Source organism: Centropristis striata, chromosome 6 (genome assembly GCF_030273125.1).
Source record: "Centropristis striata isolate RG_2023a ecotype Rhode Island chromosome 6, C.striata_1.0, whole genome shotgun sequence".
NCBI classification, from domain to species: Eukaryota; Metazoa; Chordata; class Actinopteri; order Perciformes; family Serranidae; genus Centropristis; species Centropristis striata.
Window position 1 is genome coordinate 13,083,150 of NC_081522.1, and position 26,265 is coordinate 13,109,414.

General features: G+C 38.8%; 3 protein-coding genes across 4 annotated transcripts in view; 2 read left to right on the forward strand and 1 right to left on the reverse strand.

The window, feature by feature from the left end:
• Positions 1–7,435, forward strand: part of sema4ba (sema domain, immunoglobulin domain (Ig), transmembrane domain (TM) and short cytoplasmic domain, (semaphorin) 4Ba) — a 54,870-nt gene extending 47,435 nt beyond the window's left edge. For both annotated transcript variants that reach the window (XM_059335521.1, XM_059335522.1), the window contains exons 9-15: positions 1,588–1,769; positions 2,140–2,290; positions 2,668–2,878; positions 3,010–3,125; positions 3,550–3,707; positions 3,816–3,907; positions 4,059–7,435. In XM_059335521.1, coding sequence (XP_059191504.1) covers positions 1,588–1,769; positions 2,140–2,290; positions 2,668–2,878; positions 3,010–3,125; positions 3,550–3,707; positions 3,816–3,907; positions 4,059–4,822 — 1,674 coding nt within the window. In that variant the 3' untranslated portion in view covers positions 4,823–7,435. The remainder of the gene's footprint in view (positions 1–1,587; positions 1,770–2,139; positions 2,291–2,667; positions 2,879–3,009; positions 3,126–3,549; positions 3,708–3,815; positions 3,908–4,058) is intronic.
• Positions 7,436–8,346: 911 nt separating this feature from the next.
• Positions 8,347–17,346, forward strand: zgc:162879 (ras and EF-hand domain-containing protein). The gene is made up of 17 exons (XM_059334736.1): positions 8,347–8,819; positions 10,644–10,796; positions 12,267–12,357; positions 12,682–12,777; positions 14,123–14,200; positions 14,283–14,398; positions 14,489–14,557; positions 14,925–15,006; positions 15,141–15,211; positions 15,315–15,504; positions 15,593–15,694; positions 16,080–16,224; positions 16,315–16,396; positions 16,533–16,647; positions 16,751–16,864; positions 16,975–17,051; positions 17,135–17,346. Exons 1-17 carry the CDS (start codon positions 8,509–8,511, stop codon positions 17,235–17,237), a joined length of 1,995 nt encoding a protein of 664 aa, XP_059190719.1. The 5' UTR covers positions 8,347–8,508; the 3' UTR covers positions 17,238–17,346.
• A 294-nt stretch (positions 17,347–17,640) lies between these two features.
• Positions 17,641–26,265, reverse strand: part of fkbp16 (FKBP prolyl isomerase 16) — a 33,842-nt gene continuing 25,217 nt past the window's right edge. The window contains exons 5-9 of the mRNA XM_059334738.1: positions 23,686–23,903; positions 21,212–21,396; positions 20,880–20,957; positions 18,374–18,511; positions 17,641–18,290 (exon numbers count right to left, since the gene is read on the reverse strand). Of these exons, the coding sequence (XP_059190721.1) occupies positions 18,204–18,290; positions 18,374–18,511; positions 20,880–20,957; positions 21,212–21,396; positions 23,686–23,903 (706 nt within the window). The 3' untranslated portion in view covers positions 17,641–18,203. The remainder of the gene's footprint in view (positions 18,291–18,373; positions 18,512–20,879; positions 20,958–21,211; positions 21,397–23,685; positions 23,904–26,265) is intronic.

A 26,265-nucleotide genomic window follows, 5' to 3' on the forward strand; every position in this document is an offset into this window, starting at 1 on the left:
AATCAATGTGGAGCATAACAAATCTTTAAAATGCTCTGAAGATTCTTTTTCAGATAAATTGTAAATTTAAATCCTGTCTGAAGCTCCCTTGTCCCTTATTAGAATTATGTCTGCAATAATCCCCCTCTTTGTTGTTTATTCAGGTGTTTAGTAATCAGGTTCCACTTCATTGAGGCTAACTATTGAATGATAAACAATGTTTTGCTTGAAACAAACAAAACAAAGAGAGCATTTTCTCAACAGTTTCTCAGAAAGAAGCTATTACTGCCTGCCATGTTAGTGCTTTTTTAAAGCGGCCTTTTGAACAAGGGATGCTTTCACGGGGGATTAATAAATGGGATGCATTTGCTTCAATTATTCAGAAGTCAGTTTAAGCACAGAGTGGCATTAAATTATAAAACGAGGTTGAGCCAGGAGGACTAGAGAATATACTGTATGTTGCTCATTATCTGCCTGGGTTACTGCAATAAGTAATTGCTTTAGAAGCTCAGTATTGGTCATGTGTCATTTCCCCTCTCATCCGGCGCTGCCATTTCCTCTGATTAATGTAATACTGAAGTGGACTCGATTGAAGATCATTTTAAAGGGTTTCATGTAGTTTAGATCATTTAGTATTTCTCTTTGGTCTTCTGCACATTTTTAAAACTTCTCATTTTTTTCCTGCAGCCAACTTTCATCTTGTTAGATCTAAGACCAGGAATAACTGTTGCCATGAAGTGGATGTAAACAAACAGTATGGTTGGTGCAGGAAGGAGAGCATCCTCCCTTTAAATGCCAGGTTTCGGTTTGTGTAGGTAAAACATCTGTAGCTGCCTTCCCAAGCCCCGAAACTCCCTGTGGAATAAAGTCTGTTTCACATCATGGACTTTAAATCACTTTCACTTTAAGGGCTTAAAGATGTCGTTGCTCTCCAATTTGCACAGATATCCTGTTGTACAGTGTGTGTAGCCAAATTAGTCTGCATGTCAAGGAGGTCCCGTGCCACACATCACTTTGAAGGCTAGGGCCAAAGGCGCTGAATCACAGCGGTAGTGTCTGTGAAGAAGGATTGTCGGGGAGCAAAGCCTCTTTTTCCTTTTCATTTAAAAGCATTTGCCCTGCACAAAGCCCCAAGTGTTATTTTATCTAAGGCAGTTGTGATGATGTATATTGTTTTCATGACCTAGAAGTCTGCGGCCTCAGGATATATCAGTGTTACAGGCACAATTGATTTAGCTCATTATGGTTTTACTATATGAGGTTAATATTTTTCAATTCAAACAGCTTCACCTTTAGACACAGTGCTTTCTTCCTCTTTCTGTTTTTTAGACATGAAGTCAGCATACAGATGACAAAATTATTGCCCTAATATAATATACAATATGCACTGTATGTTACGGTATGTAAGGTATGCCATGGTAACATACCATATGGTGCACATTATTATTTCATGCCTTTTACAAGCCTGTCACATCCCATCAAATCACCCCTGTGTATCGAACTGTTTTTTCATTGTCAGCCGCCTCAGACAGCTGTCAATCTTATATTCTTGCACCCTCTACTGGTCACATGTTAAACAGCTCCAAACCTGCAATATTTGTGTTGCAGGGTGACTTGGGAGGAGAGAGGGTTCTGCAGAAGAAATGGACGACCTTCCTGAAGGCTCAACTCTTGTGCTCTCTGCCTGATGATGGCTTCCCCTTCAACATAATCCAAGATATGTTTGTGCTGACACCCAGCCCAGAGGACTGGAAGAACACTGTGTTTTATGGAGTCTTCACGTCTCAGTGGTGAGGACCAACTGTCACCGTTTGATTAATACATTTTAAAAATATAGCCTAGTCCATATCTTAAATGCTGTGCAAATATATGACACATGTGAAAAATAAAAATGTCTTTGTCTGCTCTAAAAATGTTCTGATTGAGAAAAAAAAATTAGATGCTTTGTATTAGGGGTCCACAATTAATTTAACTTTTATCAAAATCACAATATGGACTAGTTCAATATCAAAATCACAGGAGGCAAAACATTTCTTTAAGGCAAAATATGTGTCAAAATACCATTCTGACTGCTTTTTGTTTAAAATAGACAGCTTTCCCTAAGATTATAATATAGAAGATCAATCAGGATGGTTGAGATGCTCTATTATGTTTTTGAAGGTATAAAGGTGCTTCAGGAAGCTCTGCAGTGTGTTCCTTCACTATGGACCAGGTGGAAAAGGCGTTCAGCGGGCGATACCGTGAGGTCAACCGAGAGACCCAACAGTGGTACACATACAATCATCCAGTCCCAGAGCCTCGGCCTGGAGTGGTGAGTAAACACCTGCTGCCCTCTGCTGGAGAAGCTGTAGAATCATACATGTCAGTACTCAGCAGCATGTCATGTCAGCTGCATGAATGTGTTTCATACGTTCCTGTCAGCTCATCAATCACATCCTCGATTTTGAATGACGATCAAACAGATATCCGTCGAGCTGGCGTCTCTGCACCTCTCTTCTTTAACATAACTCCTATCATATTATTGTCACTTTCATTTCCTGGCAGGCTTATCACAGTTGAATCACTGAAAAATCTGAGCAAGAGAAACTCAATGTTTCTCTTGCTCAGATTTTTCTTGCTGTACAGATGCAGTATGTGTCATAATCTCGTGTGAATGTTTGTAAATGACTAGATATTTTGCCTCCACAGTGTATCACAAATGCTGCCAGGGAAGAGGGCATCTCCTCCTCGCTGCACATGCCAGACAAGGTGCTAAATTTCGTCAAAGACCACTTTCTGATGGACAGTGTGATCCGCAGCCAGCCTCTTCTGCTGAAACGTAATGTGCGCTACACGCAGATCGCTGTCCATCGAGTCCAGATAGCAAAAAAGGCGTATAATGTGCTCTTCATTGGCACAGGTAAAGGACTCCTCATAACCTTGTTGATCTTATTTGATTTTATCTAATTTATTTTCTTTATTATTTTCTTGCATTTATAAATATTCAGAAAGAGTTTTTAATCTAATCTCAAGTTATCCTGTATCTTCTAGATGATGGGAGACTTCATAAAGCCATTAATGTCAATAACAAGATGCACATCATTGAGGAGATGGCAGTCTTCCCCGATTCCCGACCAGTGCAACACATTGAGCTGGACACTGAAAAGGTATAGTGGCATGTTGAGAGAGAAAACAGGCCCAGCTCGTTTTAAAGCGCTTTCCCATGGTGTAAACTAATAACAAGCTCAGTAAATGCATTTATTGGCAGTTTAGAGATTCCATGAGCCATGAAGAGTCGCCGCCTAAAGCAGACCTCATGTTCAATGAGCTAATTACATGCAACTTTCTCTCAGGGGATTTGCAAACAGCTGGGGTTTTAACAGCTGGAATTGTGACACTTCTTGAATCCCAGCTTGTCTTGTATATTCTGCTTAGATTTGTACATTCGCGCAAAGAAATCCATATCAAAGTGGCGTTAGATAAAGCTAAATATGCTGTATTTAGATCAGGATCACACAAGGAAAATGCCGGATAAAATTATGAGCCCACTAACTGTATTTGGGGCACTTCTTTCCTGTTTCTACTCCACAGGGTCAGCTTTATGTTTCCTCTTTCTCTGAACTGGTGGAGGTCCCAGTAGCCAACTGCACTAATTATCAGAGTTGCGGGGAATGCATCCTCTCCAGGGATCCTTACTGTGGCTGGAACGGGAGGCAGTGTGTGGATGTCAGAAAGGCTCCACCAAAAAAGTATGCATCTCTCTGCACAATAAACAGTTTTACAGCTACAGCGTTAAGAGAAGCATTTTAGTTATATGTAAATACAAGATGATTTCTGATTAAATGTATGTGTTTCAGTGCCTGGCAGCAGGATGTAGATGAAGCAGACACATCAGTTATATGCAACAAGACAGTGCCAAGCCCACGGTTTGCTAAACCTCCACCTACACGTAAGTGAATTCCTCTTCTCTTTGGAATAAATTTACAGAGTACACTGGATTTTTCCATGCATTCGAGTCCTGATTACAAATATTTTTTTGTTTCTTTATGAAACCATGCCATATCTGACTCGATCTGCGTCTCTACTTTGGCTTTCCACAGGAATGTCATCATGCCAGGTGATCATTATCCCGGCCAACACGTTCAAAGTACTCCCCTGCAAGCTGCGCTCTAATTTGGCTGAAAGGAAGTGGGAATTCAGTGAGAGCGCAGGTCATTTCCATTACCCCAGCCCAGAGGGGGGGTTAGTAGTGGTAGCTCAAGCTGACAGGCAGGAAACCTATGAGTGTTGGTCAGTGGAGGAAGGCTTCAGACAGCTGCTTGCTAACTACTGCGTGAGGGGCGAGGCCAAGCAAGAGAGCACCACCCTGACAGGCCGCTCACGTAGGCCACAGATCTCCCAGGAGGAGTTTGTCATCCTGCCATCCTCACCGCAGATCAACACTAAGACATACTGGAACGAGCTGATAGTGGTGTGTGCCCTCCTGGCATTTTCCCTGGTGGTCTTCTCTCTATTTGTGGTCTACAGGAACCGCGACCACATGAAGTCCATGCTCAAGGAGGGAGAGTGCCCCAATATGCAGCAGAAGAAGCCCAGAATAGTGGGGAAACCGGCGGAGAACTTGCCTCTAAACGGCAACACAGTCACAGCGTCGGCGTCCGATCACAAGGGCTACCAGACCCTTAACGACAACTACATCTGCAGCACTCCACCGCACGAGTGCTCGTCGCCCGACAACAGCAAGAGCTTCTCAGAGTCGGAGAAGAGGCCTCTGAACTTGAAGGAGAGCAGAGTAGAGATTTCTCCCACATGCCCACGACCACGAGTCAGACTGGGCTCTGAGATTAAAGACTCTATAGTGTGAGGCCAGCTTCATATTGTGTGGAGTGACTCATTTTAAACTGAAGGAAAGAGTGTACTTGCTGAGAGACAAAACCCCTTAAGAGGGAAAACTGAGGATCATCAGACTCTTCGTGGAGAGATATTTCATTACACAGATTTTGCACTTTGACTTTTTTTGTTCTGTCCCTGTGGTCCATGTTCATTTCAACTGATTTTCCTCTCACTCCCCCTTATACAAGTGCATTCGAAGCACGCTGAAGAAGTTCCAGTTTGCCTTCAGACTTTTGACGCTTTCACATACGGCTCACAGGAATGTAACAAGCGTAAGGGTGGTGTCGCAACTATGATTCAGTGATTGAATTTCATCGCATTGCCACTCAGTCCGTCCATATAATCTTCTGGTAATGCTTTGAAAGGCAGAGTGATATTCAAACATGTTCCCACTAACGGCTTACAGTGCTGTTTTATTTCATTCTGTCATTTGGTAAAAGCCTGCCCTTCGCTGAGGCTATGCACTATGTACTGTACTGTAGCAAGGTAAACACTCACACCACAATATACACATATTCATACAATTCAGTGGCAGGCAAGAAAGAAAAAAAAACAAATCCTGTCATAGATTTTTTTTTTAGATAGCCAGTGTGCATTCACAGAAGTATACTCATTGTTTAGGCTTGAATATAACACAGCAACAGAGAAAGAATTAAGAAAAGAAGAGACTGAAAAGGTTATTAAAAAATATTATTTATAAAGAAAAGACAAAAAAGGAATCACCTCAGTGGAAATGTTGTAGAAACTCTTAACACCTCAATCACTACACACCAAAAACAAGAATATTATATAGTCATAACTGAAGACACATTACGCTTTTTTTTTTAAAGTATTGGTATTATTAGTGGTTAGAAATATTCCTTTGTGGAAGCCTGACTTTCAACAGGGTTTTCTTTCACCAAATGTGATAAAGGGAAAAGTCTCATTCCAGGTATTATCATGCTGTTCTTCATGAGATAGGCAGACTATGCAAAGCAAATAATGTGAAGTGAGGTAAACACTGAGAAAACCTCACCTCGAGACTGAGTAAGCACAAAGGTGTTGGCGCTGTTAATTACTTTAGGATCAGTGGCACTGCAAACACACACCCACACAAACACACACTCACTCTCATTACACTAACTCTAAGTATGCAAGAGATTTTAGCCATTTTAGTGTATTTTAGTACAGACGGTTGGCCAAATGTTTCTTTGACGGAGAGACATTTTTCATGGTCATTCTTAAATGTTAAACAAATATCTATCACTATTGTCAAAGGGAAATAATATCAAATATTTAAATATTACACCTATTCATAATCAGATTTAAATAACACATCCGTATAGCCTCAACTTTGATATACACATTAATTGATGAGTGTTAATGAATGAAAGAAAATGCCCTCTGCTTGCTTAAATGGTTTTAAAGGCAACCATAAAGGCAATAATCTTCATCCTCATCCAGTATAGTCATTTTAATTATCTTGATTAGCCATTTCCTTATTCAGAAATAATGAATTATTAACCATATGATGCACCAAATCCGTGAGTCAGATGTTGGAGTAACTTGAAAGCATTTTTTATACAATATTATTTACTTGAGTATTGTAATGCGGCCAGCAAAATTAAAATTTCACAAAAATGCAGGAAGGCATACTGCTTGACTCAGAATGCATAGGATTTGCACATGATGTTGAAAAGCCTTAGAATAATGCAGGTTATGGATTTGATAACAAATCTGAAACGGATAATGCCTTCAGAGACAATAATCAAGAGATGTGCCTCTTGGGATAATAAACTAACCAGGTAGTTGTACTGTCGAGTCAAATGCTACACTGTAGGTGTGACAGGACTGGCCATGCTCAGAAACAAGAGTGAAGACGTTGAGTACATGTGATGTAATACTGTCAAAGTTGTACAGTATGTGGTCATGAGGTGATTTTTTAATTTTATTTTTTTGCGTCACGGTGGCTTCAACCTTAGTCAGGGACTAAATTTTATTCTAAAACTGTAGCACATGAATAACCACTGGCTGATTTTAAAATACTGAATTATAGATAAGCATTAGTATTATGTTACATTTCTTGTAGATGGCACTGCAAAAATAACTGTGTGAATTTCAAAGACTGGTCGGCTATAATCAATCATGCAGTATGAAAGATTCATGCTTTGACTGTTATTAAAAACGAACAAATGGCAGCTTTTGGTGAAGTGGCTGTCATCAGAACAATATTATATTGCAGGACAAGTATCAAGTGGCAGTTATTTAGTAAAATATGTGCAGGTACTGAACATGCTTTTATTTGAATACAAGCCTGAATTATTAATGCCACAGTGAAAGTTTTGTCGTCTGCTCTCTCTTAATAAACCACTATAGTCTGGCCTTCTATTTGTGACAGTACAAGTCGCTCAGACTCTTGTCAACATGTAAGTAAAAAAGAGTTTTTATGTAAAATTGTTTTGTAAATTCAGCTGCCAATGTAAAAATATTGTGAATTGTATTTTTTTGTATCATACATCACTACTGTTTGTTTTTTCCTTTTTGTATTGTATATAAAAAGCACTTTATTTTAATTTTTCAAATAAAAATCAAATGGATAATTTTTTTTATTTGAATGTGTAATGATTATGTTAACCCTATGTTAACCCTTACTGAATGTCTATATCCCAACACGTAAGACCCTAAACATTTTTGGTGGGAAAATAGTAACACATAAGACATACAACATTCAAAGTTCAAACAGCAGGGTTGTCTCCCACTGACCCCCCAACTCCCTTTTTAATACGTTTTTTCGATGACTATACATATTTAGAATAAAGGAAAAAATACTTCACATACCAGTTTTAGAAATTTTCCAAGTATTTGACCTGCAGTATGTTTTCCTTTATCCTAAAGATGTTTAGAGATAGAAAGCTTTAACTACAATAACAAAAGTATAATACATATTATTTGAAGGTATTTCTTTTCAGTGATGCAGATTCAGTCGAAGGCATCCACCACATACAAATAGTCGTTTTTTTTTATCGTGTCCATATGATATTTAAGTGCTAAGAGGTGCAATTGCATTTTTTTCCACAAGAAAAAACACCCATTATTTACTCGATCAGAGATTTCAAAAAAAAAAAATCTACATCCTTTAAATCAATGCTTGGGTTTTCTCCTTTATTTTTAATGGAGATTGAACACTTGCATTAATCAGCATAAATGCCCACAATTATAAGATTTTAACGCTCTTCATATTTCTATTGCAAACTCCATCTCTTAGGGTGGAGTCAAAAACACTGCAAGCCAGGGGAACAAAGAGGAGTGTCTGATAAAACTCATGCGCCACACACCTTAAAGGTAAACAGAAGTAAGCACTTGCGTATCTGTTGCGTTTCTATTGTATTACAGCCCCACTGCACACAATGATGACATCTAACTCAGGGGGAAGGCAAATAATTATAAACTTGGGCGCTGCTGCAGTAACCTGATAGAACCCAGGTAGGAAGCGGCACATTGGGTCCATTGATTCGGATGATACCCGCCTACACTGCGACCTGGACCAATGAGTGGCTCTAAAAGTACTTCTGTGAGACCTTTATTGAGACTTTTATTTTGGCTGGCACGCAGCCGAATTTAGCTCGTGAGAAAAGTCTGGCTCATTTCATAGGCTTTTTATTATTTTTTTAATTCAATATGGACCGACCCAGCCTTCGGAGATTATTTTCTGCTTGTGATGTAAACAAGTCTGGTAAAATAGAGTTCGAGGATTTCACCGTTGTCTGCCGGGAGCTCAACGTGTCCGAAGCCGAGATCAAAACTCTGTTCAACAAGTTCGACGCGGACGAGAACGGATACATCGACTACAGCGTGTTTTCCTCCAGGTTTCAGCAGGTTTCAGAGACTCTGGACCTGGCGTCTTTTGGCGCTGGGTCGTCCCAAAACCAATGTTGTCCGTGGGAAGAGTTTGCAGGCAGAATAGATGTGGAGTCGCAACTCTCTGAAAGGTAAACTCACATCCGGCTGTCCGCTCCAGGAGCTAGCCGGCGGCTAACGGAACGTCATAGACTATATAAACGTCACTTAGCATAACTGTCAGAGAACGTCAACGGCTGCGCTGGGAACCTGTTTCTGGTCATTTCCACTCATTTCATTTTTTGACTAACATAGCTCAAAACATGGATTAATTACATTATTTTTAAGCGTATCGGATAGTCCTGGTGACTCATAAGCCATATACAAAACACACACGTCTGGGGCCGGCTATACTGCAGGGGCAAGAGGGTCAGTGCCCCCTCAAACAAATGCCTTGGAAAAAAAGGCACAAGGTTTCTTACCAAATTAACTCAACTATTTTGAGATGTCCAAACATGGAAGAAAAAAAAGTTAACTAAACCATGTCCATTTTTGTCAAAAAGGCCAAATTTTAAAATCACTAAAATGCTTAAAATGGACCAATTCTAGGCTTTTGTTATCTAGTTACTTTGGGATGTCCAAAAATTGCATGACATAAAATGTATAGTCAACAACTAAAAAAAGCTTCAAATGGGTCAATTATAGTCTGTTGATATATATTAGATCATAATATGGCCAGAAATGACGGGAAAAAACGCCATATTATGGGATGTCCAAAAATGCCCCCCTCAAAAAAAGTCATACATTGATTGTTGTATGTTGATTTTTGTCAAAAATGACAAGAAATGCTAAAATACTCTGTTGATGCGTGTTATAATATTATATGTCAGAAAAACACCAGATTATGGGATATCCAATTTTTTATAAAAGGTCATACTATATAGTATGTAGATTTTGTAAAAAAAAAACAAAAAACAACTAACTAGTTACTTTGGTATTTAGTTACTCTGGTATTTAGTTACTCTGGTATTTATCACCCACCCCTAGCTGAAGCATGATGTGTACATATGATGCCCCCTTCACATTTCTGTCTGCCCCCTCATATATGCTGCCTAGAACCGGCCCTGCACACGTCAGAGTTTAATTCAATATGACTATAACGGCGCAGATTAGTCATACAGGTGTAACATTATATTAAGACCTATCGGTAATGTCAACAACAACGTCAGCTTAGCTTAACGCCCACTTTATTTGTCAGCAAATTACATCACTCTTAGTTATTATTTTAAGCTACTGCATAGTCTACAATGGTCTGTGTTCATATGTGAGAAACAAAATAAATTGTTATGACAACAAATGTCTATCCCTTTGAAAATGTCATAACTAGAGGACAAAAAGTTATTTTTTAAAAATTCCCATAAAATTATTAATATTTGCAAGTTTTAAAATTAAAACTCAATCATTTAGTTATTTTCTGTTTATTACCTACTGGTATTTACTTATTTTTGACTGTATGGGATGTGTCAGGAGAGGTGTAGTGGGTACGTATACGCATGTATACGTGGTATACCCACCTCTTTTTCTGGTAGTTTACAGTATACCCAATTCATCCTCGGAAACCGACCCATTTTCATAGTAGTACACTCCCCTCATCAACTACCACCAAGCAGCAACATTCATTTTGATGCATTTTTATTTTTTGCATTAAACTACATTAGTTTTTAGCGAGGTGTACCTGATGCTGCCAGCATTAGGTACACCTCGCTAAATCTAAAACTAAGTAGATGCTAAGACAGTAGATAATGTGCTGCCTGAAATTTTAGTGTTTTAAAAATACTGAGTAGTAAGACTGACAGTGGATCATGTTGCATGGGGCATGTGAGAGGTTCATATTGTGTTGATGTTTTGATCATTTTTACTTCAGTGCCACTGACTGACCTCTTCATTGCTGAAGTAACTATTTGTTCTCATTCCAGTCTCAGGGAGCAGCTGGCTGATCTTTACCAGGCCATTCACTCCTCTGCAAACACAACTCTGCTGCAGCAGTATGAGGAAGTCATCCAGTCTCTGATCAGTGAAAGCCTGGACAACAGACTAGAGTATGAACAGCTGGAAACCAGTATAAAGCGGTGAGATCAACTGTCAGTGTTTTAATATGTGGGGTCAGAACAGTTCAAGCACATCTGGGCTATTTTTTAAATAATAAGCCACATCACATAGATGATGAACAAACAGCTTAAATGGCTATAATGTTTATGAGCAGTGGCATTCATTAAAAGTGAATGTTTAAAATCTTACTTTTGTAGAATTTATAAATATTGGTAATTCTCCTTATTTGTACCTGTATTTTTTATTTGACTACAGAGCAGTGATGAACTGCTGCCCTCTTGTGGGCGTAAATCACAGATACAGTGGATAAACCCTGCATCAACATTAATTGTTTGACTTAAAGCTGTATTAATTAATTTAAGCCCATGTGAGACTAGAGGGCTGAAACATATCAAAACAAGCAGACTACTACTACAGCTGACATTATGGCCTTATAGTTGACATGTAGCAAAAAACACAGAGAACCAGTAGCATTAGTTTAGAGTCATGTTTCTCAACACCAGGCAACTGTGAATCCAATGTTTTCTCTTCTCTTAACTTTGTTTTGGTCTCCACCAAAACTCAAGAGGTTCAGCTTTATCCTCCAGCTAATTACTAACTTAAACTTTCTGCCATTCAGCGTTGGACAATAGTGTGCTCAGATGGCAAATTATCATTTTGAAAGGAAAATAATATTTCCTTATACAATAATAATACTGCACAGTGTTATCAAGATTTGAGTATTGCAGTATTGTTTTCTTAAATATAGTCCTAAGATCACCCTAGTGTAGTTGGCAGCAGAGAAAAGATGCTATTTAAGCTGAATAATGATTTAATGAAATACTGATGGTTGTATTTCAAAGGCTTAAGGAAGATGTGAGTCAAGTAATTTAATAATTTCCTTTAATTGTGTAAAGTGACCCCTCACATAGTACATTGAATCAACTATTAGATTTCTCCCAGACACGTGGGAATAAACTCGAGGCTGTTTTTGTTTGAGCTCTTTCTGTGGTTCAGTAATTACACGACATGAGAAAAGTGACATTCCTTACTCAAGGAAGTAGGAAGATTTAAATGTGCTGCCCTTCCTTGTTCTTTTAGCCCCTTTACAAAGTGGATTTACCCTTCTGTTATGCATATGTTTCCACTATGTTGAAATAAACAGACCTTTGAAATCTTGACATTAAACTTATGCAAAACTAAAATAAATCATATGTGAAGTCTTACTGAGAAATCTCACTGACAACAGTCAGAGCACCTGTGGAGGCTGTCCCTCCCTCTGGTGACTCTGGTTGGTTCATGTGTTGTGTGACGAGAGCAGAGCAGCCAAAACTGCAGCATGTTCAGAGGCAAATCAGTCAGGTAGAATTGAAAAATGGATAGTAGGTGAATGGATTCCTCTTATTCTTCCTTCTGTATTAATCTCTTGAACTACCATTGGAGAATCTGCTTTGATTCAGCAGCAGTGAGGCTGCCAGCACAAACTTGAACATACTTTTCTGTTCAAACAGAGCTGAAGAGATGAACAACAGTCAGTTGGCAGAACTGGAGGACGATATACAGCAGCAGCTTGCCAGAACAGAGGAGAGGGTGAGGGACGAGGTAAGTGTGATACCTGCAGTATTTATAGTGGGCGATTTACTCTGATATTACAGGAAGTGAACTTTTCAAACCAAAGCCGTAAAAGCAGCTGCGTTTAATCAATACAAAGTACACAGAGAAATTGACTGAAAGATGTATTTTTTTCATAGCAAAGTGGAAATTTCACTTCACTGGTTCTTGTGAGCTACCTGCATATTTGTGGTGCAGCACACGGCAGCAGGTTACATGTCTCCTCACAAAGAGCCTCTGTTAAGGCAGATGAAAGCCCCTCTTCAAGACCTGAGTCGCTCTGCACCTCTTACTGCTTTGGTTTCATGTTCGTAGGAGCGTAGGAAAATGGAAGAGGTTATGATGACCATGCAGAGGAAGCACAAGAACGAGGTCACAGACCTGCATGCAACTGTAGACAGACTGTTAAAGGTACGTTTCCCCACACAACATGCATATGCTTTGTTCTTCAATGCGAAACAGATTGGAAAAAAGCTACAATACCTGAATGACAACACAAAAGTTCTCTCATAGGCACCTTTGGCTTCCTTTCTACTGCACCAGACAGACAAAGGGAGTGTTTTTCAAATGTTTCACATTTTTTTAGGTGACCTTTCAAAGAGCACCTTAAAAACCTGTTAAGATATAATATCTAATGCCAACCAAAAGGAGAGAAGGAGTCAGACAGAAGGAATAGGGATGCAGTAAGTGCAGGGGAACGCAAAGCGGGTCATGTGTGATAATTTTACATGCTGTATGTATACAACTTGAGGAAAGCAGTTTTTATATTGCTAGCCTTTCTAGTTCATGCTTACTATCATTAAAGGTTTCTCTTATACTTTTTTTTAAAGAATTATGCTTTAAGATAACAGCATAACAGCACAGGCTCTGCATGTACCTGCAGTAGCTTAGCTGTAAACTGGGGTTAATGGCCTTCGTAGACAACAGGGTCTGCAAGAACTGTGACTGGTCATCTAAGGCAGCTTGTGTGAAGACCAACGCCAAGCAAGTTCAAGAAATGCTCAGCAGTCTTTTCTTTTACAGCAACTTACATCTTGGGAAACAGTTTCCATGGTAAACATGCTCACATAAACCATGCTTTATATCACAAATTGAATTGCAGAGTGTAAACAAAATGACTTCAGCTATTGGTTGTATCTTCTATTCATTATGGCTGAGATGAGGTAAACATTCCCTTTCCCCCCTACATCACAGGGTAAATTAAAACACTTTTTCTTGAAAATGGACATAGTATACTATCACTAAGATCAACATACTATTCTAAAGTGTTCTTATGCATTTTAGGACAAACTACACTATAACCGTTTTTTGACATTTTTGGATATACTATTAGTATGGCTTTTTTTTTGGACATACTATTACCACGATCATCGTACTTATCTAAAGAGTTTCTATGTATTTTTGGACAAGCTACACTATGACCGTTTTTGTCATTTTTCGACAACGTATTTTTTTGGACATACTATAATATTACAAATGTACTTTTCTAAAGTGATTTTTATGCATTTTTGGACAAAAAACACTGACCATTTTTGGACGTACTATAGTATGCTGTTTTTATTTCTTTTTACATTTTTGAATATACTTTAATATGGTGTTTTTTTAAATGTATCTGGACAAAGTATACTATTACCATGATCAACGTACTAATCTAAAGCATTTGCATTTAGATTAATGCATTTCTGGACAATCTACACTTTTGACCATTTTTTGACGGTCATAGTTGCATCTACAACTGTAATTGTCTCTTCTCTAGAGCCAAGAGGACTCTGAAATTAACCATTCAAGGGAGGAGGTGGTCAGACTGAACACACAGATCAGGGATCTCTCACTGGTAAGTCATGTCGAAAGTGATTTATTGAACAAGTCATATGTGTGTAGAATTGTTCCAGTTATTCACTAAATCTCCTCCACAGGAAAATGAGGAGCTGCGAGCCTCTCTGCTGCAAGCCCAAACGAACATTGCCATCCTGCACTCAGAGCTGGACAAGCTGAAGAACGTGTATGCAGACCACAAAGCTCAACATGAAAGGTGAGCAGCAACTTAAAGCTCGCCTCATACCATATCTTGACACAAAACATGATCCAGCATCCAGAACATATGGCCTGTATTTCTTCATAGAGAAACTGAGGAATTGAAGAGGATGGTTATGGAATACCAGTCATATTCCAATCAGATTCAGATTCTCCAGTAAGTCTATCTTTGTTTTGATGTCTTAATCAAGCATGTGCAGTTGGGCTCTTTCTGAAAAGTTACTGTAAAAGTTAATAGTTACCATAATTTTATTTTAAAGGTTTAGTTCATCAAAGGGTTTAGTGTATTTACTGGACATTGCAGACTATATGAGACACATAGTAAAACAATGAAGGTAGACAAATAGATGTGAAAAACTTTTGTTGACTCTTTTTGTGTAAATGTTTTCTTACTCTGCGTTCAGTCTGGAAAATACCATCCAGGTTAAGTTGAACTATATTGTAGCACACACAGAAGTTGTATAAAGGCAAATGTTCATACAGGTATGTCACTCTGTCTTGTATTTCCTTGAAAACATCATCAGGGAAACAAACAAAAAGCTGTACGACAGTAACGACGGGCTGCGCTCTGCCTTGGCCACTGAAGCGGTTGCAGCTAAACGGAGGGTGAGTCCTTTGTTTGCTGATGACATATTTCCTCATACCCACTGGCTCTACATCAGATAGAAGCTGACAGTAAATTGTTTTAGCTCAAGTGTAAAAAAAAGTTTCTTTCCTGACTTTGCTAATCTGCTCAACAGCTGTCTCCCCAAAATGAAATCCCAGCCCGGAGAATGAAGCCCCTTCGACAGAGCACACTCAACCATGGCAGGTATATAAAGTTTTTTACACACCTCTGTGAATCTGTGGATTGATCTTTGTGAATTAAATTGTCACAGCTAAAGCAAAGCATGTGTGTCGGTACTCTGATGCAGCTCTGAGCTGGATGCCAACAAAACTACCTACTCTCATGTGGCCACTTGGGCTGATAAGTACCTGGACAGTGGAGTCTCGCTGCCGATGGACACGGCCGAGAGCTCAGGCAGTGATTACGACAGCGACGACAGTAAGCAGTCGGTGGAAACTGTGCATCACAGCTACTCGTGTGTCCCATCTGATGTGGAGGTTAGAGCACACATCAGTCTCATATAGTGGGTCAGGTAATGCCAATATGCTGTTGAGCTGTGACAAAGTTTTTCTTTGTCTGTTGCAGATATCAGAAGTGAAATCTGAAGCTGCAGCGTCGATGGCTCCTAGCAAGGCGAGCTCTATGGCATCATCCTTACGAAGACGCTTGTCTGCATTTTCCACAAAGGTACAATGGCTTTTTAATGCATGAGCACCCCCCACACACACACACACACACACACACACACACACACACACACACACACACACACACACACACACACACACACGCATTAAGCAACTCAACTCGCTGTTTTTGTTAAGATTTCGACAAGATCTAGCAGTTTTCATCAGCAGATTGAGTTTGTTTAGCTGTCATCATATGAACTGAGTATGGAACTCTAGTCATGTGATAACAGGTGGCTGTATCATGGCAAAGACTGACAGATGCTGATCAAAACGCAATGTGGCTAAATAAATGCTTACGGTTTTCTTTATAATTAACACCACAAAGTAAAATATGTTCCATATAAAATTGGGTAAGCTTGTTATCTTTTGTTGTATTTTTCAAGCCTTTAGAAGCAGACATAGAAGAAACCGAAGAACCTGTTCCGATGTACCGACTGGTGTTAGCCGGAGACGCAGGAGCTGGAAAATCCAGCTTCCTGCTGAGACTGACGCTCAACGAATTCAGGGGAGACATTCAGACAACGCTGGGTATGCTCCACAAAAAAAAATATCCCATTTAATCAGAAACTGACACATTCTTGAGTTCAGATGTTTAAATCTGTTTTTTTTGGCTCTCAGGAGTTGACTTCCAAGTTAAAAGGATGCTTGTGGATGGAGAGAAGACGAGCTTGCAGATATGGGACACAGCCGGCCAGGAGAGGTATGGCACTGACTCAAGGAAGTAGCAACAGGAAGAAGACAGTGTTATCAATTTAACCGTCAAAAACCTGTTCTTTTTATAATGACTGACGAATGTGAAATACACAAGACTAAAAATAGCTTTCCTTTGAATGTAGGTTCCGTAGTATTGCCAGGTCGTATTTCCGCAAAGCTCACGGAGTCTTACTCCTCTACGATGTTACTTCAGAAAGCAGCTTCCTTAACGTCAGGGCGTGGGTGGATCAGATTCAGGTAACTGTGGAAATGTTGATTAACAAATGTTGAAGAATGAACGACAAAATGAGCCAGCCTAAAGGCGTGAATGTATTTGACAATGTCCTTTGTTTTTATACAGGATTCAACAGACGAGAAAATCCCCATGTGTGTTATTGGAAACAAGGTGGACCTCAGAGACCAGCTTCCAAAGGGGAGATGTGTGAGCAGTTTGCATGGAGAGAAGTTGGCCAAGGTGTGTAACTTTTCATTCCACCTGATGGAAAAGTGTTTATACAGACGCCCAGCTTCCCAGGTGTCCAAATAAACTGACTTCAGTCAGGTATGTCAATGCTTTGCTTGCAGGCATACGGCGCCTTGTTCTGTGAGACGAGTGCCAAAGAGGGAACCAACGTTGTGGAGACGGTGCTTCATCTAGCAAGGTAGAAGGCCACAGAGAGAGAGATTGATTTTTCCTTCACAAACCATGGCAACATTTATACTTGTTTTTTTTCCATTTTCACAGAGAAGTGAAGAAAAATGTCACACTGAGGCGGCAGTCAGATTCTCAGGTCAGACTGAGTCAATCCAACCCAAAGAAGACGCTCAATGCCTGCTGTGGACTGTAGATCATTCGTATCAATAGATACCATGGAACGATGAAGGAAGTGATTTTTATATTTTGTGATGAACAGAATTGCCTTACTCTTTTTAACCTTTGGAATATTAACTCTTCAGCCTTAATTACATTTTCATAAATACTAACTCTTTGATCAAAACTAAAAAAATTTTTTTTTTATTGTTGCAAAATTGCACATGTACAGGTATAGAAGCACATAATGTAATCATGCTTATATTTTTCTTAGGTTTTATATTTATTTGGTAGTAATTCATTTTATGAAGTAAATAAATAAGGAATATTGATGCCTCAACAAGATTCAAGTTATTAAATATTTTTTAAGGTTTGTTTCAGCACTTTTGTCCCTTGGAGAGTAAATGCTGCTCTTGAGAAATCAGGAGAAAAAGACAAAGTTATTTTATTTTTAAAACATTTTTATTAAGCATTAGTGTAAGCAATATTACATCACAGAGTTCAACAGCTTCAATTATTGGAGTACGAATCAAATATTCAAATATTTCTCAGAATTGAAAATTGTTACTTGTTGACTAAAATTACTTTTTGCAGTTGGGTTACAGCCTTTACAAAAGTTTCAGGGCCACTTTTTTTTTTGAGTCTCTGGAATACCAGAATATTTTCCAGGACCATTTTTTTTTAAATTACAAACAGAAATGTAATCCCTTTTCCAAATAAAACAGACGTAACTGGAAAGATGACTTAGGAACGTCTGTCTTATCGATCAGCAGAAATCCCTGCTGGAATTCATTTGATGCTCCTCATTTTTATAAATACTGTACACCTTTCAGTGGAACGTTTTTCTACCATAAATACAACTTCAAGCTGTGGAGCTGCTGTATTGCATACTTTCATGACTTCACAGTATAAAACTCTTTTTAAATAAACTAAAAACGACTGGGGACTCTGCACATAATAATGGTGTTGATTAGGATTCTGAAAGTGCTTCCTGCAAGGGATTTCAGTTTCTTGCCGTCAGGATCATTGACGTCACTAAGCTGCCCAAGGCCACAACCAGAGCTCCGAGTATAAACTTCCAGGAAATTCCCTACAACACAACAACAAATCCATTTAAAATCCAGCCTGTTGGTTATCAGAAGTGAAACATGTTGAAGATCTGTTATGACTTACAGATGGTTTCTTCTTAGAAGGAATCAGGAAAGGCGCTATATTCTCTCCAAGCATCTCGGCTGGTTTAGCTTTCCATTCTTGAGTTTCTTTGCCTCCTGATTGTCTTCTGACAAGTTTAGATAACTCGACATGGATCGCCTAAAGGTGGAAACCGTAATGTAAAACAACAATTTGCTGTGAAAAAGCTTTCTATAGATCTGATGTTGGAAAGGAGGCATGAAACCATAATCTTGAGTGGTTGCAGTTTTAAAAATGTCCAGCAGGTGAGAGTAGAGGTCTGAAACACAAAGCCTCACTTGTTGACAACAAATCATAATCATTTTAATTTTGCTTAGAAAATGCACTTTAAAACTTTATCCCAAATGTCGAAACAAAGGGCGAAAATTTTATATTTTTCAATTTTTTTTGATGAGATTAGTCAAAGACTGGATTAGTCATTGCAGGTTGTAACTTGTTAAATGTATAAAAATAAAAAAATAAATGTATATATTCTTGTTTGCAGTTTATAATTATTTGTATTTGGTCTGATTTGTGATTGTCTGCAGACTGCAGTGCAACAGAGCAGCTAAATCATTTTTCTCCAAAGTATTTAATCCAACATCGAGACAAGGGTGTAATTACCAAAGCAGCAGATATTTTCGTTTTGTCTAGACAAGACCAGACATATTTGTGATGGTGGCAGTGTGCCCTATAGGTCAGGTCATTGTAACACTGGCATCTGTAAACAGTCGATCAAAATGACTCATCCAACTCAAACCCAGGCTGCATTTAACTAAAACAATGTTCATAAACTGAGATTATTTTTCATTTTTGTTGTATTTACTATACCAGAGTAGTTCTCCTAATTATAGTGTGGCGTAGCTGCAAGTCTGGCCTGGTTTTACCTTCACATTACTACTTTTAGACCTCAGGGCGTCAGAGTGACAATATTTAGCTCATGTTTGTGTTATTTTTAAGTTTGTCTGCCGACCCTGAGCCGTGTGGTCACATCTGGGGACTGCCAGATGTGCATTTCTCCAGATTCTCTGTGGAGGATGTGGCAGATTAGACAAACCACACAAACAAGACAGAACAGGCCTTCAACAGAAGTAGTTCACCAGAATTCTCTGTTGTTTTCAGGCTAATGTGTGAACAACTTTCTTTTAAAGTTCCCTAAACCTTCATATTGAGCCTGGAGGGAGGTTGGGGTGGTGTTCCCATTTGCTTCCTGGTAACTGAAAAGATGCAGTAAGAGAACGTGTGGAGAAGAACTGTGCCTTTTGTGGACTTAATGAGGTGGTAAATGAAACTCAGTTTATATATATATATATACAAATTCAGATTTGTGGAATTGTGGACAGAGATGTAACGGAGTACCTTTTTCTTTTACAATGTTTTTGAATTTTCTGAACATATTTATATGGATTATAGACTCTAGTAGTTCTTCATGAACTGAATCAGATGTATACTGTGTTAAAGAAAGCAGTAAGTTGGATTTAGGTGGGTCTATTGGCCCGAATAATAATAAAAATATTCATAATTATGTTTTTATCAGTGTATAATCACCTGAAACTAAGAACTGTTGTGTTTTGGTTAGATTATAATGAGCCCTTCCTATCTACATAGGGAGCCATGTTGCACCACAATGTTTCTACAGGAGCCCACAACAGACAAACGAAACACTGACTCTAGCGAGAGCCAACATAGTTTTGAGGGAAATTTTTCAATGACTATTTGATCAATTGCCATGTAATTTGGTTCAGATGTTTATGTTATGCTCAAGAGGAACTCTAAAATGTTCCTTAACTTTTCATCTAACTTAATCAGATCAAAATGTAGATTTCAAGTAACCCAGTACTTTGGTTCAGGACCAAACACCTGCAAAACTGATGACATTTCCATCAGTCTCAGCTGCACTTTGTGTATAGTGTTAATTTGTAAATGTAAACATGCTAACACACGAAACTAAGTTCATGCACATGCTAGACTACAGCTACCATTGCTGTTGTTAGCATCTTAGTAGGTTGAAAACCCTGTAATTGATTCAACAACTCTTACTGTTGAATTAAGTTAATGTTATTTGTGCACATTTAATAAATGTGTATTTATTAAATTCCAGGGTTGGATATTTCATGGGAAACATTTAGGCTGTTCCACAATTGTACGTAATTGAGGTTAGTCAGATGCTGGTTGATAGCATATTAGAATATTGATTTGTTGATTAATGTGGTCTGTTCATTCATTCATTCATTGCAAAATAAAAGGACTCAATGTGTTTCTTTAGCATTCAAATTAAAATCATGAATTCACTTTTAACCTTTAACGTCAAGTTTTTTTTAGAATAAAAGCACCAATTCCTTCAGCCATAATTGATTGGTATTGATTGGTAGATTCTGTGTCTGTGATAATAACGGCAGCCTACTTTACAATGACCTTTCCTCTGTTTCTGAGGGATTGATAGGAGTCACAGGCAGATTTAGATGAAAAGTGGTGAGGAGAATGGGGCAGCTCACCCACATAATCTCACCTTGTTGGCTGGCTCCAGTTTCAAAGCCCTTTTTAGCACCTCCATCGCCTCCTTGTATTCACCCTTGTCTGACAGGAGCTTAAAGAGAACAGAGAAGCGTACAGTGTGAGGCGTGCTGCTGGTGGACCCATAAATCAAAACAGGCAGAGAAGAGATAGCAAGAATGCAGCAGCTATTTCTTCTTGAGAAACAATTAAATATAATCCCATTTTAAACAAATGCCTCTTCGTTTCAGGAACTGTACCTGCAATAATCATTTATGAATCGATAAGGATCAAATGAGATGCAGCGATGCTGTCTCTCTGTAATAAGATGACAGGATGGGCCCTCACCTTTCCCGTCCTGAAAAGGGACTTGACATTGTTTGGCTCCAGGGTCAGAACGTCCCAGCTGGTGTGCAGCGCCTCGTCATACTGCTCCAGTTTGAACTGAGCAGTGGCCAGGTTGTTCATACACTTCACCCGGTAGTCCTGCACCTCCTCCTCCTCCGCCACCTTCACAGAGTCGTCGTTGCTGTCTGTACAGAGAAAGAGACAAACAACCTCTGACATCTGCTCAGCCATGGACACAAAACACCTCGACAGAGATTATCAAATGTCAAAGAGGACTTAAAATAACACCTTGCAGAAAATATTTGGACTAGGGTCGAGATAGTCCCATTGGGTGTCATTATAAGGATGTTCTGTTTTTTTATTCAGCTGGATATTGTATCACTGTCCCTGCTGTAACAACTGCATGGTTTCATCATTAGACTCAAGCGTGTCCAGCTGAACACAGTAGTGACCCGAGTAATGAGCACTTGTTAGTGCAAAGGAATTTTGATACGTGGCCGTGAGTGTGGTGGCTGATAAATGTCAGCAGCTCTGTGTGGATCCAAGTCTTTCGATTACACTTTATATCTCAAATGTACCGTTAAATTTAGTCAATTCTGTTATGGTGCAGTTCTAATTTGAATTATTTTTGGCCACTTTGGGACAATGACACCAACACATTATCACCTTTTCAGTTGATAAGGCGTAACTAGGAGACGGGCTTCTGGCCACCTGATGAATTTATGTTCAATATGTTCTCCTTTTAGCTTTGATTTTAATTTCTACAATGTCCTGAGGGAAATATATGGCTATTTAGCTGCTAAATGCCTTCAGATGGGCCAGGTATCTCTTCAGGTCTTCCTCGTCATATTCTTTTTAATAGTAGAGTTCAATAACCACACTGGATCAGGTATAATTCAATGCATTAATAGATTCATTGTATAAAAAGGCGAAATAGTAAAAATGTTCTCATGCAATCTAACAGTTTCAACTTTTTCATCATGAGCTGTCGTAGTGGCCTGAATATGTCCTGTAAGGAGTTTTTCTCCCATGAAAATGTCCCTGGCTCACTTAGCCATAGATTCAAAATAATTGGTGAGGAGTCTTGCACACACAATACTACATTTTATAGACCCATACAAATCAAGACAGGCCACAGGACCCATCTTTCAAACAATTTCTGAGGAATCTTTTAAAACACTATGTATCAGATGCCAAAAACAAAAGTTACAAATAACTAATGCATTCCCTCATAATTCAGATCTGCTCCAAACTGAAACCATAGCCTTGATAAACTATTGATTAGTGCAGCTTTAGTCAATGTCAATGCATCTCTTACTGAATATGCTATTATCCTGTTTTATTAACAAATAAACATGTCCAAAACATTTGGGTTGTCATTTAGTCATTTAGCACAATATCCATATATTAAAATAACATCTATCAGATTTTGAGTTATTTAGGACTTTTGGTACTTAAATCTGTTGAAAGCTAAACCTAAATATTGAGAATTAAAGTTCATCCTGAGCTTGTAAAATCACACTTAAAACCACATACATATAGTATTTCCCAAACTTAACTACATCTTCTTGTGAAAAGATAATAAGTGGCCATTGAGTTAAAAAAGATTTATAGATTTGATTAGTCAATTCAGACTAGATGTAATTCAAATGCTTTGCTTACCTGCTTACCAAGTTCTTGATGAAGAATCTCAAGAAAATTCAGTGCAAACATGTCTAGTGTTTATGTGAGTGCTTGTTGCACGTGGCAACTGGTTAATCAGAGTGATTTATAATCTCCGGGTGTGTTGCATAGTATTTGTAAAATAAAACTGAAAGTCCCAAAATAACCCTCAAACAGTGAAGATGGTGGTCTATCTGCTTCATTATTATTATTATTACTATATATTGTTATTATTATTATTATATTATTATATTATCTGTCCATCTTCTCATCCACTAATTATATGATCTTGATGCCCTGATAAACTCCTCTCTTCAGTGCCACAGTGAGTTCACTCACTGGTCCACCATTCATTGGTGCATTATGAAGCAGTTCATGTTTTTCTCCTCATTGTTCAGTCACATTTCCCTCTCGGGCCCTCCCTGCCTCGTCAATGATTAGGGCGATTAAGGAGGTGGAAATAATATGAAAGTTGATTAGCTTTGATTATGCAAAAGAATTAAGCAAAAGCATTTATCGTGGCTCTGGGCTCAGATAGATGTGGCTCTGCATGGTGATAGTGTGATTAGCGTGATGGCAGACAGAAGGAGAGCTCTAAACTGTTATGTCATTCTGGGTTGAGATTGATGTAGAAATGTTGGGTTTAAGCTCTCTATCAAGTGCTGTGTTTTATGATTGTGATGCATGTGTTTTCATTTTCCCCTTTCCCTGTGAAGATAACACTCACAGCAACGACTCCGACACATTTCTGGTACAGGCAACAGTATGGAAATATTTTCTATGAATAAATTCAGGTTTTGATGCTGGGTTACCTCTGCTGCGTGTAGTCAGCACATCCAGAGCCATACAATAGGCCCTGGCAGCCATGCTGTATTCCTCCCTCTGGAAATGAAAGTTTCCTCGCTCTCGTTTCTGGTTGCCGATGCGGATGCGGTCTGCAATTGGCAGAGTCAACGGGTCCGGTTTGTCTCTGGTGTCCAGCAGCTGGAGCTGGTAGAGCAGAGGAGCCCAGGCTGGAATATCAGGCTCTCTGCATGTAAACAAAGACAAAAACAGACAAATAATTATTTCTGATCAGCAGGTAGAAGAGTAAAAAAAAAACAATATACCCCAGGAATTTTAAAGATTATTAAACAAGAAATCAGTTTGTTCTTAAAGCAATAACTGCCAGCTTTAAGAAAAGCAGAAACAAGCTGGTCAACATCCTGCTAAACAAACTCAAAGCTTTATAACTCATATATGAAGCTTTAATGTCATGTTCAAAATACAGTACAGTTCATACAATATATATATTATCAAAACGTCTGTCAATCATATATATTATTTTTTTTCTTAAATTATATTTATATACATTTTTTTTTACATAGTTTCTATCGTAATGTTAAAAAAATAGCAACTGAACTTGAATATGAAGTATAAAAAATAGGGTTTACCATGTGGTTATTTCATATAGACGATTTATTTATCAAATTACCAGAAAACATGTTATATCGTTCCCAGGCCATGCAAGAGATGTCCCCAAGGAGGAGCTTGATGTTGTGGCTGGGGAGAGGGACGCTTTTACTTTACTTAGCCTGCTGCCCCCATGACCCGGCCCTGGATAACCGGATGAAAATGGATGGATGGATGAATGCATGGCAATATCGCTCAGCTCTAAGAACAGTGTCTAATGGGGGTCAAATAAATGTATCTGCTGTGGTTTTATAAAGAACGAAGTAATCCTTGAGGAGGTTAATGATGACTGAGTTTAACCTCAAGTTTAACCTCTCTCTTCAGGATAAGCGCTGAATATCTGAGATGTTGTGTTGTGTTTAGAAGGTATTTTGAGAAACACAGAATACAAACTGTAAACTGAAGATACGTGTTTTTGATTTGTGTTCTTTCCGCTGCTTTCTGTATCAACTGCATTTCATTGTATTCACTGGCTCACACACCTTTAAAGGACGTCTGAGTGACTCCGGCTCATTTAAAGTAGACAAGAATTTGAAACTGGTACGAACCCGTGAGCCGCCAACGGCTTCAGCTTACTCAAGAGTCACTCAGAAGGAAAGTTAATTTGGTTTTCAATCATCTGGCTCCTGTGACCACATGACACACAATGGTCCATTATCAGTTACTCTGTGGAGGCTCTGGTTCCAAAGGTGTGTGTGTGTGTGTGTGTGTGTGCGTCTGTGTGTGAGTGTGTGAGAGAGAGAGAGAGAGCGAGAGCGAGAGCGAGAGCGAGAGCGAGAGCGAGAGCGAGAGAGAGAGAGAGAGAGAGAGAGAGAGAGAGAGAGAGAGAGAGAGAGAGAGAGAGAATGAAAGCAGTGACATTGATTGTTATTGATTGCAACTAGGTCTGTCATGACAACTACTTTTGTTGGATGATTCATTTTCATTCATTCATTAATTTTCCCAGAAATTATTGTGATAAATTATATTATAGTCATTTTAACATTATTTTATTCAACTGTTATTATGATAATTATGATAATAGCATAACAAGGCAAGTACACCCCTTTTTTAAAGAGCAATTAAGTTAGTTCTTAAAGTTTTTTAAGAATATTTAGACATTGAAATTGGAATGTGAAAAAAGAATACAAAAATATAAAAACAGAAAATAAAATAAAACCATGAAACAAAAACAAGGCACAAAATATATATTAACTATATTAGCCAATCTAGTTCCTCAATGTTTAAAACATTTGTTTGAAAAAAGTGTATGATTTGCATGATTATTTGTTTTTCCACTATAATAAAACTTCACAATCCTAATTAAAAAGAAGCAAACCACTTCAACTTTAAAGAGGATCCTGTCAGTTTAATGAACTCGTCTGAAGTCACACAGAAGGAAGTTCAGCTTCCTGCAGATCCCACCTGGTGACTGTTTGCTGCAAAGTGATCGTACTGGGAGTTGTGGCAGGTCATGAATTATTCAAACCAGTTGTGTCAATGAAACAATTTACGTCTGTCTAACAGAATTAGGTGTGTCCCCAGTTACTGGGAGGCTGTGTCAGCAGGTGGGATCAGATTAACCTTTCACCTCTCGTCTCCGGAGACTTCGTCCACTGTCACAGGAGTGTGAAACCAGCAGCTGAGGCCTCGGAAACCTGAGCCGAATCCCTGTGCTCAGCACTGGAGGAAGTGGCGTTCAGAGACGTTATCATCTATCCCAGTGAATAAGTAGATCCAGGTCTCTTAGAATCCCCGTCTGAACTAATTTTGACGGCAGCGTTTAGCCCTGCCAACTTGTTTTTGCATACCACTGCATGTTTGCTGAGGATTATAGACAGGTTGTGTAACAGTCCTTTAAAGAGCAGCAGAGAAGAAGACAGTTGATTCATTTATGAAGAACACACAGCACATGACCTGGGTCGCACCAGGTAATGTTTCTAAAATGGGCACACTGTACA

Excerpts from the sequence above, each read along its gene's own strand:
- zgc:162879 (XM_059334736.1), top strand. The coding sequence starts at position 8,509 with ATGGACCGACCCAGCCTTCGGAGATTATTTTCTGCTTGTGATGTAAAC. Across the intron at positions 14,201-14,282 it reads AGATCAGGGATCTCTCACTG|GAAAATGAGGAGCTGCGAGC; the intron begins GTAAGTCATGTC and ends TCTCCTCCACAG. Across the intron at positions 16,397-16,532 it reads GACACAGCCGGCCAGGAGAG|GTTCCGTAGTATTGCCAGGT; the intron begins GTATGGCACTGA and ends CTTTGAATGTAG.